The 16,695-nt window shown below is 53.8% G+C and overlaps 1 protein-coding gene across 2 annotated transcripts in view; it reads right to left on the bottom strand.

Annotated features, from left to right (window-relative positions):
- Window positions 1–1,334: 1,334 nt before the first annotated feature.
- Window positions 1,335–16,695, bottom strand: part of PRKAA2 (protein kinase AMP-activated catalytic subunit alpha 2) — a 31,926-nt gene continuing 16,565 nt past the window's right edge. Inside the window, exons 3-9 of one of the 2 annotated variants that reach the window (XM_038752386.1) lie at window positions 11,350–11,443; window positions 8,515–8,659; window positions 6,055–6,142; window positions 5,111–5,335; window positions 4,362–4,869; window positions 3,776–3,902; window positions 1,335–2,400 (exon numbers count right to left, since the gene is read on the bottom strand). In XM_038752386.1, coding sequence (XP_038608314.1) covers window positions 2,198–2,400; window positions 3,776–3,902; window positions 4,362–4,869; window positions 5,111–5,335; window positions 6,055–6,142; window positions 8,515–8,659; window positions 11,350–11,443 — 1,390 coding nt within the window. In that variant the 3' untranslated portion in view covers window positions 1,335–2,197. Of the gene's footprint in view, window positions 2,401–3,775; window positions 3,903–4,357; window positions 4,870–5,110; window positions 5,336–6,054; window positions 6,143–8,514; window positions 8,660–11,349; window positions 11,444–16,695 lie in introns of both variants that reach the window. The other variant, XM_038752387.1, reaches the window with a different exon arrangement.

The following is a 16,695-nucleotide window of genomic DNA, read 5'->3' as shown; positions in this document are numbered from 1 at the left end:
TGGCTTAGTGGATAGAGCATCGGCCTGGGAGTCAGAAGGTCATGAGTTCTATTGCCGGCTCCGCCACTTGTCTGCTCTGTGACCTTGGGCAAGTCACTTAACTTCTCTATGCCTCAGTTCCCTCATCTGTAAAATGGGGATAAAGTCTGTGAACCCCACGTGGGACAACCTGATCACCTTGTATCCCCCCCAGCACTTAGAACAGTGCTTTGCACATAGTAAGTGCTTAACAAGTACCATCATCATTATTATTATTATTCTCTGGGCCTGTTTTACCTCATTTCTAAAATAGGATTAAGACTGTGAGTCCCATGCGGGACAGGGACTGTATCCAACCCGATTTGCTTGTATCCTTCCCTGTGCTTAGTACAATGCCTGGCACATAGTAAGCACTTAAATACCATGATTATTAACCCCAAGGGTACCTGGTCTAAGTGCTTCTGAGAAGATTTCCAGTCTTTGCATCCAGCGAGGTTCGGTCAGAGACCAAATTAAACCTGGAGCTTGGGGTCCCGAGGCCAGGCGAGCCTTTCATCGTCATCATCAATCGTATTTATTGAGCGCTTACTATGTGCAGAGCACTGTACTAAGCGCTTGGGAAGTACAAATTGGCAACATATAGAGACAGTCCCTACCCAACAGTGGGCTCACAGTCTTTCCAGGAGCTCCCTCCTCGGCTCCCTGCCTGGGCTCTGAGCCACAGCACCCCAGATGGGGGCTAATCCTGGCTCCGCCTCTTGTCTGCAGGGTGACACCTTGGACAAGTCACTTAACTTCACTAGGCCTGTTTCCTCATCTGCAAAATGGGAGTTTGCCTCCTGTTCTTCCTCCTCCATTAGACTGTGAGCCCCATGTGGGACAGGAACTGAGTGCAACCTGATTATCTTGTCTTTTCCCCAGCATTCAGTACAGTGTTTGGCACATAGAAAGCACTTATCCAAAGCCACAATGACTGTAACTATTACTCCCCTCCAGGGCTCCCCAAAGGGTCAGCTGGGGGCAGTTGTTGGAGGAAGAGAAGTCCTGAAGTTGGCCTGTTGCGGGGCAGGAGGGGGTCCTTGACTGGAAGCACGGGATTAGGGGGGAGGGGGCACCAGGAAGGACTTGAGCAGTTGGGGGTGGACGCTGGGGGATTGGTTCTCGTGGCTGGGGGGCCACCAGGCCCCCAAGGAGGGGGCAACAGTAGGTCCCTGGGCTCGGCCCAGAGGAGATATCTCCCCCACCCCCCGGCGGCCCACCAGCCTGGGTGCCACTAGGGGACCGCCCCCTCCCACCCAACTGCCAGTTCCTCTGTCTTCCCCAGCCGTTTCTAAAATGGGGCATCTCTGATGGCATTCATTGACCGGAAAACAGACTTTATGGAAACAAAGATGGTCCAGTCCGCTCCTCCAGAAGGCCTGGTTCCAGGCAGGCTGCAGATGCCACAGTGGTGGCCCAGAACCAGAATCCTCCCAACCCCTAACAGCGTCCCAGTGCCCCAGCCGTTTCCGGAGTGCCACTGCTGGTAGGCACCTGTGCCACCCGGGAATCACAACGCTCAGAGGGCGGAGGTGGAAATCAGAAAACAATTCAAGAATTCAAGCCATCGGCGGCGGAATCGCCTGCTGCAGGCCAGGGATCGTGTGAGCCTAAGGGAGAGGGAACCCAGAAGTGCTGGACTCCCAGCGGTGTGGTTTACTGGAAGTCAGGCCAGACGCCGGCCCGGGGCCCTGGAGAGACCCGGCAGCAAAGGCCGGGCAGCGCTGACTTCTGCGGGCAGGGGCTCCCTTGAAGAGCAGACCCGCTGACTTGCTGGAGGTGCTGCTGACCCTCTGGGGCACTGACCAGCTGGAAGCACTGGCCCTCAGAGGGCATTGGTGAGATGAGGTGAGGGAGACCAGCTTGACCAAAGGAGATGGATTTCAGAGTCAAGCCAGCCTTCTTCCCCGGGACCCCCTTGGCCCGGGACCCGGTGGAGGGCAGGGGGATGGAGGTACAGGGGGGCACTCAGGCTGCGGTGTGGGACACCCCCAGCCCTGACTCGGGTGGGCCTAGAGGAGCCGTCACCAACAGCAGGCCTACGTGGGCAGTATCTGGTGCTGCGCCAGGCTTGTCCACCCGAGCACCTGCCCAGTGCACGGTGGCCGGTCTGGCACGGGCAAACCGGACGTCAGCAGGGCAGCGGCAACGGACACGGCTGGGGCCCGAGCAGCCGCGGTCAGCGGGCCAGGGCAATGATGAGGCTGGCACAGGTCTCGAAGAAGTCCATGGTGTGGCTGCCCAGGCGCGGGGGGCCGGGGGGAGCCGGGCTGTCGGCGGGGCCGCCCTCTAAGCTCAGTCTCGATCGGTGCAGGGCCGGAGTGGCAGTGGGGGTGGCGGCGGGGGTAACGGCAGAGCCTGGCCGTGGTTCAGAGATGTCATCTGAGAGCGACAGGCGGACGGACAGACGGACGGATGGACAGACCCAGGGGCAGCGAGTAAGACGGACGCTCTCGCTGGATGCCTCACCACTACCCCATTCATAACAACCTTGGTACTTTTTAAGCGCCCGCTAAGGGCCGAGTACTGTGCTGAGCCCTGGAGTACGTATAAGGTAATCAGGTCAGACACAGTCACTTGCCCCACACGGGCCTCACCGCTTAAGTCGGAGGGAGAACAGGTACCGGATCCCCATTTTCCAGAAGAGGAAACTGAAGCCCAAAGAAGTGAAGTGACTTGTCCAAGGAATGTGTCTGTTATACTGTTATAGTGTACTCTCCCAAGCGCTTAATACAGTACAGAGAAGCAGAGTGCCCTAGAGAATAGAGTGCGCATCTGGGAGTCAGAAGGACTTGGGTTCTACTCCCGGCTCTATCATTTATGTGCTGTGTGACCTTTGCACGTCACTTCACTTCTCTGGGCCTCAGTTACCTCATCTGAAAAATGGGGATGAAGACTGTGAGACCTTTGTGGGACAGGAGCTGTGTCCACCTGATTACCTTGTATCTACCCCAGCAAACAGTGCCTGGCACATAGTAAATGCTTAAATACAATTATTTTTATTACAGTGCCCTGCACACAGTAAGCTCCCAGTAAATAAGCAGCGTGCCCTAGGGGCAAGAGCCCAGGCTTGGGAGTCAGAGGTCATGGGTTCTAATCCCACATCCGACACTTGTCTGCTGTGTGACCTTGGGCAAGTCACTTTATTTCTCTGGGCCTCAGTTCCCTCACCTGTAAGCCCCACATGGGACAACCTGATTACCTTGTATCTACCCCAGTGCTTAGAACAGTGCTTGGCACATAATAAGAATAATAATAATTTTGGTATTTGTTAAGCGCTTATTATGTGCCAAGCACTGTTCTAAGTGCTGGGGAGGATACAAGGTGATCAGGTTGTCCCATGTGGGGCTCACAATCTTAGTCCCCATTTTACAGATGAGGTAACTGAGACACAGAGAAGTTGTGACTTGCCCAAAGTCACACAGCTGACAAGCGGCAGAGCCGGGATTTGAACTCATGACCTCTGATTCCCAAGCCCAGGCTCTTGCCACTAAGCCACGCTGCTTCTCTAAGTGCTTAATAAATACCATCATCGTCATTATTATTATTATTACCACCGGCTGACTGAGTCTGTTCCCCTGACAGACTGGCTGATGGAAGCTTCCCTGCTCCTGGGTCCACGGCCCCTCTCCCTCAGGGGGCTTGCTCCCTGCCCCGCCCCCGGACCAGCCCTGGCAGCAGCCCCCGGGCAGGGGGAGGCCGCCCGGACCCCCAGGGTGGGACTGGGGGAGTGCGTTGGTGTGTGGGGGTGTCTCACCATCAATGCTTTTGAAGTCCAGGAGGTAACTGTGGTTGTCCACCTGGTACAGCTGCAAGCTCAACTTCACGAAATTCTCCGTCACCGGATTCTTGCGGCGTACACGGAGGTGGTATGCGGTCACCACCTGCCCGGAAAGAGGTGTGAAGGGGGCGGGGACCCCCACTTGGGTCCGGACCCTGTCCCCCCTGCCACTGTCCCCTCCCCCTCCGCTGCCTCTTTTCCTGGGAAGCCCTGGTATGACCCGATGTTGGCCAGGACAAGCCCCTTTGTCTCCAGACATTTTTTGGCCCATTCGTACCAACCTCCCACGCTGACCACAGTGGGACGGGGACTCAGGGGGGCATGCCTGCCATCCCCAAGGAGGAGGGGGAAACCCCCAGCCTTGTTGGCAATACAAACGGCCAGAGGAAGCAGATAGTGGCCGCACCCCAGGTTCCCCAAACCCCGCCAAGTCCATAGGCCATCCTGGTCGGGCAGAATGGGAGCTCACCAGCCAGTCGGGCCAGCTGTCCTTACCCCCACACCGCCCCGCTGCCCCGATGGCTGGGACCACAAGCTGTGTGGGACCCCCGGACCTACCTACCTTCCACTGGAAGCCCAGCTGCTTCATGGCCCGGTAGACTTCAGCCATGATGTCGCCGGGCCGGCTCTGGCTGCGGATACCCAGGTGCCACTTGGCCTTCTTGACGGCCAGCGGCTTGGGCCGCGTGGTGTTGAGGGCATCCAGAGGGCAGCGGCCCTTGGGGCCGTCGGCCACCAGCGGGGGCATGCGCTCGGGGTGTGGCCGGAGTGGCGGGGGCGGGGCCGTGAGGCCGTCGTCGGTGGCGAAGGAGCCCGAGGGTGGGCTGGACGCCAGGTAGAACTCGCTGGCCTGGTTCATGATGCGGCGGTTGTCGATGACCAGGTGGTAGGCCACGGCCAGCTGGTCCTGAGGGTCGCCGCCGGCCAGGCTGGCCAGCACCTCTGCCTCGAGGCAGTCGAACTTGGCGCAGACCTCGTGGATGGCCTCCTCGTCGGGCATGCTGGCATCGTAGGCCGGGTCTTCGGGGAACAGGTAGCTCGGCAGATCCTGCTTGAACCACTCATGCTCCCTGTGAGGCCGGAAGAGGGGCCGGTGGGATCGGGAGGCCCGGGGGAAGCGGGGCTGACCGGTGGGCTTGGGGGACCCGGGGCTGTGGGGGTTGGGGGACCCGGGAGGTGCCAGGGCCAGTTAGGGGTGTGAGCCACAGCGCACGTTTCCGGCCCTCGGGAGCATCCAGTGGGCCCAGATATGTCAACTGGCAGGTTTATGGGGTGGGGGGCAGGAGGGGGTCTGGGGGCAGGGCCCGGCACCTGATGTCTTTGATGGTACTGCGCTCGAGCGGGTCGACCCGGAGCATGTGGGTGAGGAGCGTTGCCACGGGGCGGGGCAGGTGGTCGGGGATGTGGAATACACCTCCGCGGATCTTCTTGAACAGTGCAGGCACGTACTCGTCGTCGAAGGGCAGTGCCCCACACAGCAGGGCATACAGGATCACGCCGCAGCTCCACAGGTCCACCTCTGGACCCGCGTACAATCTGGGCACACACACACACAGTGAAGCACCAGCCTGGGATTCTGAACCCCCTGGGCTCCTGTCTCCGCCCTGCCCCCAACCCAGCTGTGTGTCTATCCAGTCACTCAACCCCTTTTTTTTCTTTTTTATTATATTTGTTAATCGCTTACTCAGCAGGCACTGCACTAAGTGCTGGGATAGATACAAGCAAATCGGGTTGGACGCAGTCCCTGTCCCCATGGGGCTCACAGATTTAATCCCCATTTTAATAATGATAATAATTATGGTATTCGTTAAGTGCTGTTCTAAGCACAGGGGTAAATACAAGATAATCAGGTTGGACACAGTCCCTGTCCCACGTGGGACTCAGAGTCTTAATCCCCATTTTCCAGATAACTGAGGCACAAAGAAGTGAAGTGACTGGCCCAAGGTCATACAGCAGACAAGTGGCGGAGCCGGGATTAGAACCCACATCCTCTGACTCCTAAACCTGCACTCTTGCCACTAGGCCATGGTGCTTCCCATGGGGATTCAACACCAGTTCTCCTTTCTCCTTAGACTGTGAACCCCATGTGGGACTGTGACCATTTCATCTCAGGCCTTGGTACATAGTAAGTGCTGAACAAACACCATGATTAGGATTGTTCTTATTTTTTGAGTGCCACCGAGGCCAGGGCGGTGTACTGGGCGTATCCCTGCTCTACCGCCTGGTCTCCTTGGGGACACACGGGGTCTTGTTACCTGCCAGAGATGACTTCTGGGGCAGCGTAATTGGGCGAGCCGCAGCTGGTCCTCAGGAACTCACCATCTGACATCATGTTCGACAGCCCTGGGAGCAAGACTGGGCTCAGCCGGAGCTGGACACGGAGGCACAGAGCCCGAGGGGACGGTGAGCGGGCACTGGAGGCCAGGGGGTGGAGTGAGGGTGGGAGGAATGGGTGGGGGGAGGAAAGGGGGCATGGAGGAATGCAAGGTGGTGGGTTTGGGGAGCTGGGGAGTGATGGGATATACAGGGAACATGTCTGTTTATGGTTATATTGTACTCTCCTAAGCGCTTAGTACAGTGCTTTGCATACAGTAAGTGCTCAATAAATATGAATGACCTCTGGGCTTGGGTATCCCTCCCCTAAGTGGGATGAGGAGGAACAGAGTGGGAGACAGAGATTCTAGGCCTGATTCCTAACCTGCAGCTCTGGGTGCCAGGGAGACCGTAAGCTCATTGAGGACAGCACCAACAGTGTTTGGCACCTAGTAAGCGCTTAACAAATACCATCATTACTATTGTGTCTGTTTATTGTTATTTTGTAGTACAGTGTTTTGCACACAGCAAGCGCTCAATAAATATTAATGAATGAATGAATGAATGACCCTTGGGCTTGGGTAACCCTCACCTAAGCAGGATGGAGGAGGAGCAGAGAGGGGGCAGAGAATCTAGGTCTGATTTCTAACCTGCAGCTCTGGGGGCTGGAGAGACTGCAAGCTCATTGTGGGTAGGGAATGTGTCTGTTTATTGTTATATTATGCTCTCCCAGGCCCTTAGTACAGTGCTTTGCACACAGTAAGTGCTCAATAAATATGAATGAACGAATGAATGTAAGACCTCTGGGTTTGGGTATCCCTCCCCTAAGTGGTATGTGGAGGAGCAGAGTGGGAAACAGAGATTCTTGGCCTGATTTGGGGTTAGCCGGATCCCCATCCCAGGGAGCTCTGGGAATAATAATGATAATAATAATAATAATAATTGTTAAGTGCTTACTATGTGCCAAGCACTGTCCTAAGTGCTGGGGTAGATACATGGTCATCAGGTTGTCCCACATGTGGCTGATGCTTTTAATCCCCATTTTACAGATGAGGTAACTGAGGCACAGAGAAGTGAAGTGACTTGCCCAAGGTCATTCGGCAGACAAGTGGCGGAGCTGGGATTAGAACCCATGTCCTCTGACTCCCAAGCCCAGGCTCTTTCCACTAAGCCACGCTGTTTCCACTGTATGACTGTAGTAAGATCATTGTGGGCAGGGAATGTATCTGTTTATTGTTGTACTGTACTCTCCCGAAGCGCTTAGTACAGTGGTCTGTACACAGTAAGCGCTCAGTAAGTATGACTGACTGCTGATTTGTACTTCCCAAGTGCTTAGTACAGTGCCCCGCACACAATAAGTGCTCAATAAATAATAATAATACTTGTACTTCCCAAGCGCTTAGTACAGTGCTCTGCACACAGTAAGCGCTCAATAAATACGATTGGTTGATTAATAATAATAATAGCATTTTTAAGCGCTTACTATGTGCCAAGCACTGTTCTAAGCGCTGGGGAGGATACAAGGTGATCAGGTTGTCCCACGTGGGGCTCACAGTCTTCATCCCCATTTTACAGATGAGGGAACTGAGGCCCAGAGAAGCTTAGGGACTTGCCCAAGGTCACACAGCAGACAGGCGCCAGAGCCGGAATTTGAACCCATGACCTCTGACGCCCAAGCCCGGGTTCTTTCCTTCTAGACTGTGAGCCCGCTGTTGGGTAGGGGGCCGTCTCTATATGTTGCAACTTGTACTTCCCAAGCGCTTAGTACAGTGCTCTGCACACAGTAAACGCTCAATAAATACAATTGATTGATGATTGATTGATTTACACTGAGCCACGCTGCTTCTCTGCGATGGGATGACTGACTGCCTGACTGACTGACTGACAGACTGATCCTGTATATATGTATATATGTTTGTACATATTTATTACTCTATTTATTTATTTATTTATTTTACTTGTACATATCTATCCTATTTATTTTATTTTGTTGGTATGTTTGGTTTTGTTCTCTGTCTCCCCCTTTTAGACTGTGAGCCCACTGTTGGGTAGGGACTGTCTCTATATGTTGCCAATTTGTACTTCCCAAGCGCTTAGTACAGTGCTCTGCACATAGTAAGCGCTCAATAAATACGATTGATGATGATGATCCGCCAGGGGTCGCCGTGAGCAGCACAAGGCCTAGACTATGAGCGCCAGGCGCCCCCTCGTGGCGGAAAAGAAGCAGGCTGCGGCCCCTCAGTGGGCTCCGCCCTCCTGATTGGTCTGAGCAGGACTCGGCTTGCGCGCGCAGCTCCTCCGCTCCCCGCCCCTCCGTCACCGTCGGGCTCCACCCAGGCCACGCCCCCTCCCTCGTGATTGGTCCGAGAGGAGGCCCCGCCCCCCAGGCCCCGCCCCCGCACCGAAATCGGCGATCTTGGCGTTCATGTGGGCGTCGAGCAGCACGTTCTCGGGCTTGAGGTCGCGGTGGACCACCATGTGGCGGTGGCAGTAGTCCACCGCCGACAGGATCTGCTGGAACAGACGCCGCGCCTCCGCCTCCTCCACCTGCCCGGAGTAGGGGCGGGGTCAGGAAGAAGGGGGCGGGGCAGGTGTGGGCGGGGCCAGGGTCTCGGTGGGCGTGGCTTTTGTAGGGGTGTGGTCCTGTTTGTGGCCGAGAGGGGGCGTGGTCAGGGTATCAGGGCGGGTGTGGTCGAGAGGGGGCGTGGTCAGGGTCCCGGTGGGCGTGGCGTGTGTAGGGGTGTGCTCCTGCGTGTGGTCGAGAGAGGGCGTGGTCAGGGAATGATAATAATAATGATGGCATTTATTAAGCGCTTACTATGTGCAGAGCACTGTTCTAAGCGCTGGGGAGGTTACAAAGTGATCAGGTTGTCCCACGAGGGGCTCACAGCCTTAATCCCCATTTTACAGATGATGTAACTGAGGCACAGAGAAGTTAAGTGACTTGCCCAAAGTCACACAGCTGATAAGTGGTGGAGTCGGGATTTGAACCCATGACCTCTGACTCCAAAGCCCGTGCTCTTTCCACTGAGAATCAGGGCGGGTGTGGTGGGTGTAAGGGTGTGGTCCAGAGGGGGTGTGGTCAGGGAATCAGGGTGGGTGTGGTGGGTGTAAGGGTGTGGTCGAGAGGGGGCGTGGTCAGGGAATCGGTGGGTGTGGTAAGGGTGTGGTCGAGAGGGGGCGTGGTCAGGATCTCGGTGGGCGTGGCATGGGGTGGGGTCCTGTGTGGCCGAGAGGGGCGTGGTCAGGGAATCAGGGCAGGTGTGGTCCTGTGTGTGGTCGAGAGGGGGCGTGGTCAGGGTCCCGGTGGGCGTGGCATGTGGAAGGGTGTGGTCCTGTGTGTGGTCGAGAGGGGGCGTGGTCAGGGAAACAGGGCGAGTGTGGTGTATGTCAGGGTGTGGTCCTGTGTGTGGTCGAGAGGGGGGCGTGGTCAGGGAATAGGCGGGTGTGGTGTGTGCAAGGGTGTGGTTCTCTGTGTGGTCGAGGGGGCGTGGTCAGGGTATCGGTGGGCGTGGCGTGTGGGTGTGGTCGAGAGGGGCGTGGTCAGGGCCTCGGTGGGAGTGGCATGTGGGGGTGTGGTCCTGTGTGTGGTTGAGGGGGGGCGTGGTCAGGGAATCAGGGCGGGTGTGGTGTGTGTAAGGGTGTGGTCCTGTGCGTGGTCGAGAGGGGGCGTGGTCGGGGTCTCCGGCGTGGCGTGGGTGTGGGTGTGTGTGGGCCTGTGTCTGGTGGAGAGGGGGCGTGGTCAGGTTGGGGGCGATGATGGGCGGGATCCGCGATTTGTTGGGCGTGGTCCGTGGGGTGATGTGGGCGTGGCCTGGTTTGGGGCGTGGTCATGAGATGTGGGCGTGGTCCGTGTGGGCGTGGTCAGGGCTGGGGAAGTCTGGACCTCCCCCTCCTTCCTCCCCCTGAATTATAGTCATCATAATCATAATGATAACGGTACTTGTTTAGCATTCACTATGCGCCAAGCGCTGTTCTAACCTCTGGGATTGATATTATTAGCTATTATTTCATTATTAACTATCTAATCTTATTGTTCTCTAATAATAATCTAATAATTAGACATTATTATGAGAAGCAGCGTGGCTTAGTGGCAAGAGCAGTCTTCTAGACTGTGACCCCACTGTTGGGTAGGGACTGTCTCTATATGTCGCCAACTTGTACTTCCCAAGCGCTTAGTACAGTGCTCTGCATACAGTAAGCGCTCAATAGATACAATTGATTGATTGAAGAGCATGGGCTTGGGAGTCAAAGGACCTGAGTTCTAATCCCCGGTCCACCACTTGTGACCTTTCACAAGCCACTTAACTTCTCTGGGCCTCAGTTCCTTCATCTGGAAAATGGGGATTATTCATAATAATAATAATAATAATAATGATGATGGTATTTGTTAAGCACTTACTATGTGCCAAGCACTATTCTAAGCACCGGGGTTGGTACAAGGTAATTGGGTTGTCCCACGTGGGGCTCACAGTCTCAATTCACATTTTACAGATTAAGATTTGATTGACTGCGAGCCCCACGTTGGACAACCCGATTATCATCATCATCATCATCAATCGTATTTATTGAGCGCTTACTATGTGCAGAGCACTGTACTAAGCGCTTGGGAAGTACAAATTGGCAACATATAGAGACAGTCCCTACCCAACAGTGGACTCACAGTCTAAAATTACCTTGTATCTCCCCCAGCACTTAGTCTCAATTCACATTTTACAGATTAAGATTTGATTAAGACTGCGAGCCCCATGTGGGACAACCCGTTTACCTTGCATCTCTCCCAGCACTTAGAATAGTGCTTGGCACACAGTAATCGCTTAACAAATGCAATTATTATTGTTATCATTATTATTATTATTGTATTAGTTAAGTGCTTAGTATGTGCCAAGCACTGTTCTAAACATTGGGGTAGATACAATTTAATCAGGTTGGACACGTAGCTGTCCCACACGGGGCTCACGTTCTCAATCCCCATTTTACAGATGTGGTCACTGAGACACAGAGAAGCAAAGTGACTCGCCCAAGGTCACACAGAAAACAAGTGGCAGAGGCAGGATTAGAACCTAGGTCCTTCTGATTTCCAGGCCCAAGCTGTATCCACGAGGTCATGCTGTTTCTCTAGCACGGGGCACCCTGTGGGGGCCCGGGCCTATGCCCGATCCGGCCATAGTGAATTCACCCCAGCACTCAGCACAGAGTGAGCGCTGAACAAACACTCCAGTGATTCCGACACTCACCCTTCCGTGTTTACAGATGTAGTCGAACAACTCTCCACCAGACACGTATTCCATGACCATGAAGAAATCCGTCGGCGTGCTGATGACTTGGTACCTTCCGGGAAGAGACAGAGAATGCCTTGCTATCCTGAGATTATCAGAACCAGAAGCTAATCCGTCTCGCCTGGTTGGGACCAAGGCCCCTAAAACTCCCGGCCCTGAGAGGAATCGCCCCACAGCCTGTATGCTAGTCAGTCATTCAGTATTTACTGAGTGCTTACTGTGTGCAGAGCACTGTAATAATAGTAATAATAATAATAATGGCATTTATTAAGCACTTACTATGTGCAAAGCACTGTTCTAAGTGCTGGGGAGGTTACAAGGTGATCAGGTTGTCCCACGGGGGCTCACTGTACTAAGGTCTTGGGAGACTACAGTACAACAATAAACAGACACATTCCCTGCCCACAATGAGTTTATAGTCTAGAGGGGGAGACAGACATTAACAGAAATAAATAATTACAGATTTGCACATAAGTGGTGTGGGGCTGGGAGGAAGGATGAATAAAGGGAGCAAGTCAAGCGACGCAGAAGGGAGTGGGGGAAGAGGAAAGGAGGGCACAGCCAGGGAAGGCCTCTATTTGTGGGCAGGGAACATACCTGCTAATTCTGTTGTATAGTGCTCTCCCAAGTGCTTAGTACAGTGTTCTGCACATAGTAAGCACTCAAATATGATTGACTGATTGACCATTTTTCCAGGTGTAAACATACCAACCCCATTCTGAGGCCCCATTTTGCAGTGACACATTTTCCCCAGATCTGGCTCGGCCCCCTCCCCTCGCCGCCGTCTCTGCAGACTCTGGGGGAAGGCTGGGCGGCTCCCTGCTCTGAACCCTGGAAGGCCCGGCTTCACTGCCCCATAAGGATTCAACTGGATCTCAATTCCCCGTGTAGGCTAAGAATGCAACAGGGCTCGGAAAGCAGGAGGAAAATGTACGCAAACGGTCCAGTTTTCTTCCCGCTCCTTAAAAACCCTCCAGTTGCCCATTCATCTCCCCATCCAGCAGAAGCTCCTCACTTTCGGCTTTAAGGCGCTCAATCAGCTCCCTCCTTCTCTACTTCTCCACTCTTTCCCCCACCACACTCCAGCTCACGCTCTATTCCTGCCAAACTCACCTCCTCACTGTGCCTTGTTCTCAGTTTCCCTCAACAGATGCCCTTCCTCCTGCCTGAGACTTGCATCCTCTTCACACCTGAACGACCATTGCTCTCCCCAACTTCAAAGCCCTTCTGAAGTCGTTTCTTCCAGAAGGCCTTGCCGGATTAATTTTTCTTTTCCCCATCCTCCCAGCAGAGCACTTCTGCACCAAAAACACATTTATTCATCACACCTACCCGTGGAACTTCTGCATATATTAATTTACACATCCTACACTTTTAGTACTTATTTATGTACCTACCCAAATTTCCTTTCTCTCTTTTCTGTCTCTCCTGACTTGAAGGCAGCGATCATGTCTTCTAACTACTGTTCTCTCCCAGGTGCTCAGTACACGGTAGATAGTAAACCTTCTCCTTCCTCTACCCCTCGTCCCCCTCTCCATCCCCCGCATCTTACCTCCTTCTCTTCCCCACAGCACCTGTATATATGTATATATGTTTGTACATATTTATTACTCTATTTATTTATTTATTCATTTTACTTGTACATATCTATTCTATTTATTTTATTTTGTTAGTATGTTTGGTTTTGTTCTCTGTCTCCTCCTTTTAGCCTGTGAGCCCACTGTTGGGTAGGGACTGTCTCTATATGTTGCCAACTTGTACTTCCCAAGCGCTTAGTACAGTGCTCTGCACACAGTAAGCGCTCAATAAATACGATTGATTGATTGATTCTGAGGGCAGGAATCTTGTCTGCTAAGTCTACTGTCCTCTCCCAAGCACTAAATATAGTGCTCTGCACACAGTAGCCTGTAAGCTCCTTGAGAGCAAGGATTGTGCCTATTAACTCTATTGTCCTCTCCTGGGGGTTCAGTATGGTGCTGTGCACCCAGGGGGTGCTCAGTATTAGCTGCTGACTGACTGACTCATGGCGGGCCCCCAGTCAGCCGAATGTCTGACGTCCGATCCAGAGGATCCTACTAGTGGGTCCAGCCCGACCCCCCGACTTCTCCCACAAAGGGTCATCGACTGCCCTGATCACATTTGGGCGCAGGTGGCAGGGATGACGCTCAAATCCCTCCAGACCAGGATTTTAGAAGCAGCCTTTTAGAAGCAGCATGGTTTAGAGGATAGATCACGGCCCTGGGAGTCACAAGGGCCTGGGTTCTAATTGCGGCTCCGCCACGAGTCTGCTGGGTGACCTTGGGCAAGTCACTTCACTTCTCCGGGCCTCAGTTCCCTCATCTGTAAAATAGGGATTAAGAGTGTGAGCCCTCATGTGAGACAAGGACTGTGTCCAACCTGCTTAGCTTGGATCTGCCCCAGTGCTTAGAACAGTGCTTGGCACATAGTAAGTACCATCATAATAATAATTATCATCCATTAGCTCAGCTCCTTGATTCTTGTCAGAACCAAGCTCGACCTGCAGGGTGGAAGATTCACAGTAGGCTCGGGAATCGTCGGGCTGAGACCCAGGATCCGTGGGACACGGATACGGCAAAAGAGCATGGGTTTGGGAGTCAGAGGTCATAGGTTCGAATCCTGCCTCCACCCCCTGTCAGCTGTGTGACCTTGGGCAAGCCACTTCACTATGCCTCACTTACCTCATCTGTAAAATGGGGATTAAGACTGTGAGCCCCACGTGGGACAAACTGATGACCTTGTATCCCCCCACGCTTAGAACAGTGCTTTGCACATAGTAAGCACTTAACAAATACCATCATTATTATTCCCAATCCCACCTTCTCTTCAGCTGCCTCAGTTTCCCCTTGGCACCACTGTCTCTCTCTGCTGGGCTCCAAGCCAACCGGCCTGGCTGAAGTCTGGTTCTCCTTGCGGTTGGGTGGAGGGGGAGGGAGGGCAGGCGCTGCCTGCCTGGGCACAGCGCTGCCCGGCTCCGGTTCATTCCAGAAGAGCGCTCTGGTTGTGGTAGGGGGAGGGTCTCAGCCAGTCCTGGCCACCCCCGTCCCACCACAAACTCTGGCTTCTGGGGGTCCAGAGTGCCACGGTCTCTCCCCATGGCCACGGGGGTCACCGGCTGCCTGTCACAGCGAGCCGGGGGGGCACGAGGCCACTGGCCTCCAGCCTCGGTCCCATGTCTTTCGGGGAATGCCAGGTGGCATTGGGGTGGTGGGAAAGGAGGGAAAGGGGGTTTCCCTTTCTCCCTTCGGGCCCCCAGAGGCCAGCCCAGCTCAGACCCAAGGTGGAACTCGGGACCGTACAGGGGGAGAAGCCCCTACAACACAGCCTCCTGGAGCTTGGCTCATCTTTCCTTATTTGTTTTTTTTTTTTTTTGATGGTATTCAATCAATCAATCATATTTATTGAGTGCTTACTGTGTGCAGAGCACTGTACTAAGCGCTGGTATTCGTTAAGCACGTATTACGTACTAGGCACTGTTCTATATGCTGGGGTAGAGACAAGCTAATCAGGTTGGACACAGTCCATGTCTCACATGGGGCTCCTAGTCTTAACGCTCACGCCCCTGGAGCAAGCCTGCCTGTCCCAGCGGACCTCATCTCGGCTTCCTGGGTCAGTCCGGGGGCACCGCCGAGCACAGGGTACCACCCCCAGTGAGCGATCAGTCAACACCGTGGCCGCCGATTAGGTCCCGGACAATCGGAGGCTCGTGATCTACAGTTGCTGCCAAGGCCAGTGGGTGAGACTGAATCCTTCAAGGTCAGACGGTCGGCACGTCAAGGTCCCACGCTGACCGCTTCCAGGAGGAGATCCGGACGCCGGGGCCGCCATCCCAGCCTGGCCTTTTCTGGAATGCCCGCCCGACTCCTTACGTGCTGACTTTCCGGGGTCTGCGCCACCCTCTCTCCCCTCGAGGCCTCAGCCTCGCTGGCACCCTTGGGAATATTCACCTCCTCCCTGGATGCTCCTCCCACAAAGGATTCCTTCCCTGTTCAGAGGACCAGCCCAATCCCCGCCTTCCCTCTCTCTCACCCTTCTCTCCCTGACCCCTGAAATCCCGGCCCTGGTGACCGCTAAACTCACAGGCCTGCTGTGTGTCCTTGGACAAGTCGCTTCACTTCTCTGGGCTACAGGGCCCTTATCTGTCAAATAGGGATTCAATACCTATTTCCCCCCTCCCCTTAGATTGTGAGCCCAGTGTGGGACAGGGACTGTGTGCCACTTGATTATCTTGTATCTATCCCAGTGCTTGGCACAGAGTAAGCTCTTAAATACCACAATGATTATTATTATCATTGTGGTAGTTACATGCTTATTATATATAATTATCATTATGATCATCATTCAGGTCACCAATCACCCCCTCCTGGCCAGGTTTGGTGGTTTCTGCTCTATCATTATCATCATCATCATCATCCATGGTATTTATTGAGTGCTTTTATTCATTAGGTAAGTGAGGCCCAGAGAAATGAAATGTCTTGCCCTAGGTCACACAGCAGAGAAGTGGCAGAGCCAGGATTAGAACCCAGATCCTTCTAACTCCCAGGCCCAGGCTCTATCCACTGGGCCACGCTGCTTCTCTCACTTGGGAGAGTACAGTACATCAGAGTTGGTAGACATGTTCCCTGCCCACAACGAGGTTACAGTCTAGAGTGGGGAGACGGACGTGAATATAAATAATTTGTAGATATGGATTTAAGTGCTGTTGGGCTGAGGGTGGGGCAAATATCAAATTCATTCATTCAATCATATTTATTGAGCACTTACTGTGTGCAGAGCACTGTACTAAGCACTTGGGAAGTACAAGTCAGCAATATAAAGAGACGGTCCCTACCCAACAATGGGCTCACATGCCCAGAGGTCACAGTTCCAAGTGCACAGATGATGCTGAAAGAAGCGGGAGCAGGGGAAAAGAGGGATTAATCAGGGAAGGTCTCTTAGAACACGGGCCTAGGAGTCAGAAGGTCATGGGTTCTAATTCCGGCCCTTCCACTTGTCTGCTCTGTGACCTTGGGCAAGTCACTTCACTTCTCTGAGCCTCAGTTCCCTCATCTGTATAATGGGGATGAAGACTGAGCCCCAAGTGGGACAACCTGATGACCTTGTAATAATAATGATGGCATTTGTTAAGCACTTACTATGTGCAGAGCACTGTTCTCAGCGCTGGGGAGGTTACAAGGTGATCAGGTTGTCCCACAGGGGGCTCATAGTATTAATCCCCAATTTACAGTTGAGGCAACTGAGGCCCAGAGAAGTGAAGTGACTTGCCCAAAGTCACACAGCTGAGAC

The sequence above is a fragment of the Tachyglossus aculeatus genome, chromosome 10, assembly GCF_015852505.1.
Source record: "Tachyglossus aculeatus isolate mTacAcu1 chromosome 10, mTacAcu1.pri, whole genome shotgun sequence".
Taxonomy (NCBI): domain Eukaryota; kingdom Metazoa; phylum Chordata; class Mammalia; order Monotremata; family Tachyglossidae; genus Tachyglossus; species Tachyglossus aculeatus.
The sequence above is the reverse complement of the archived record's forward strand: the minus strand, read 5'-3'. Positions and strand labels throughout refer to the sequence as shown.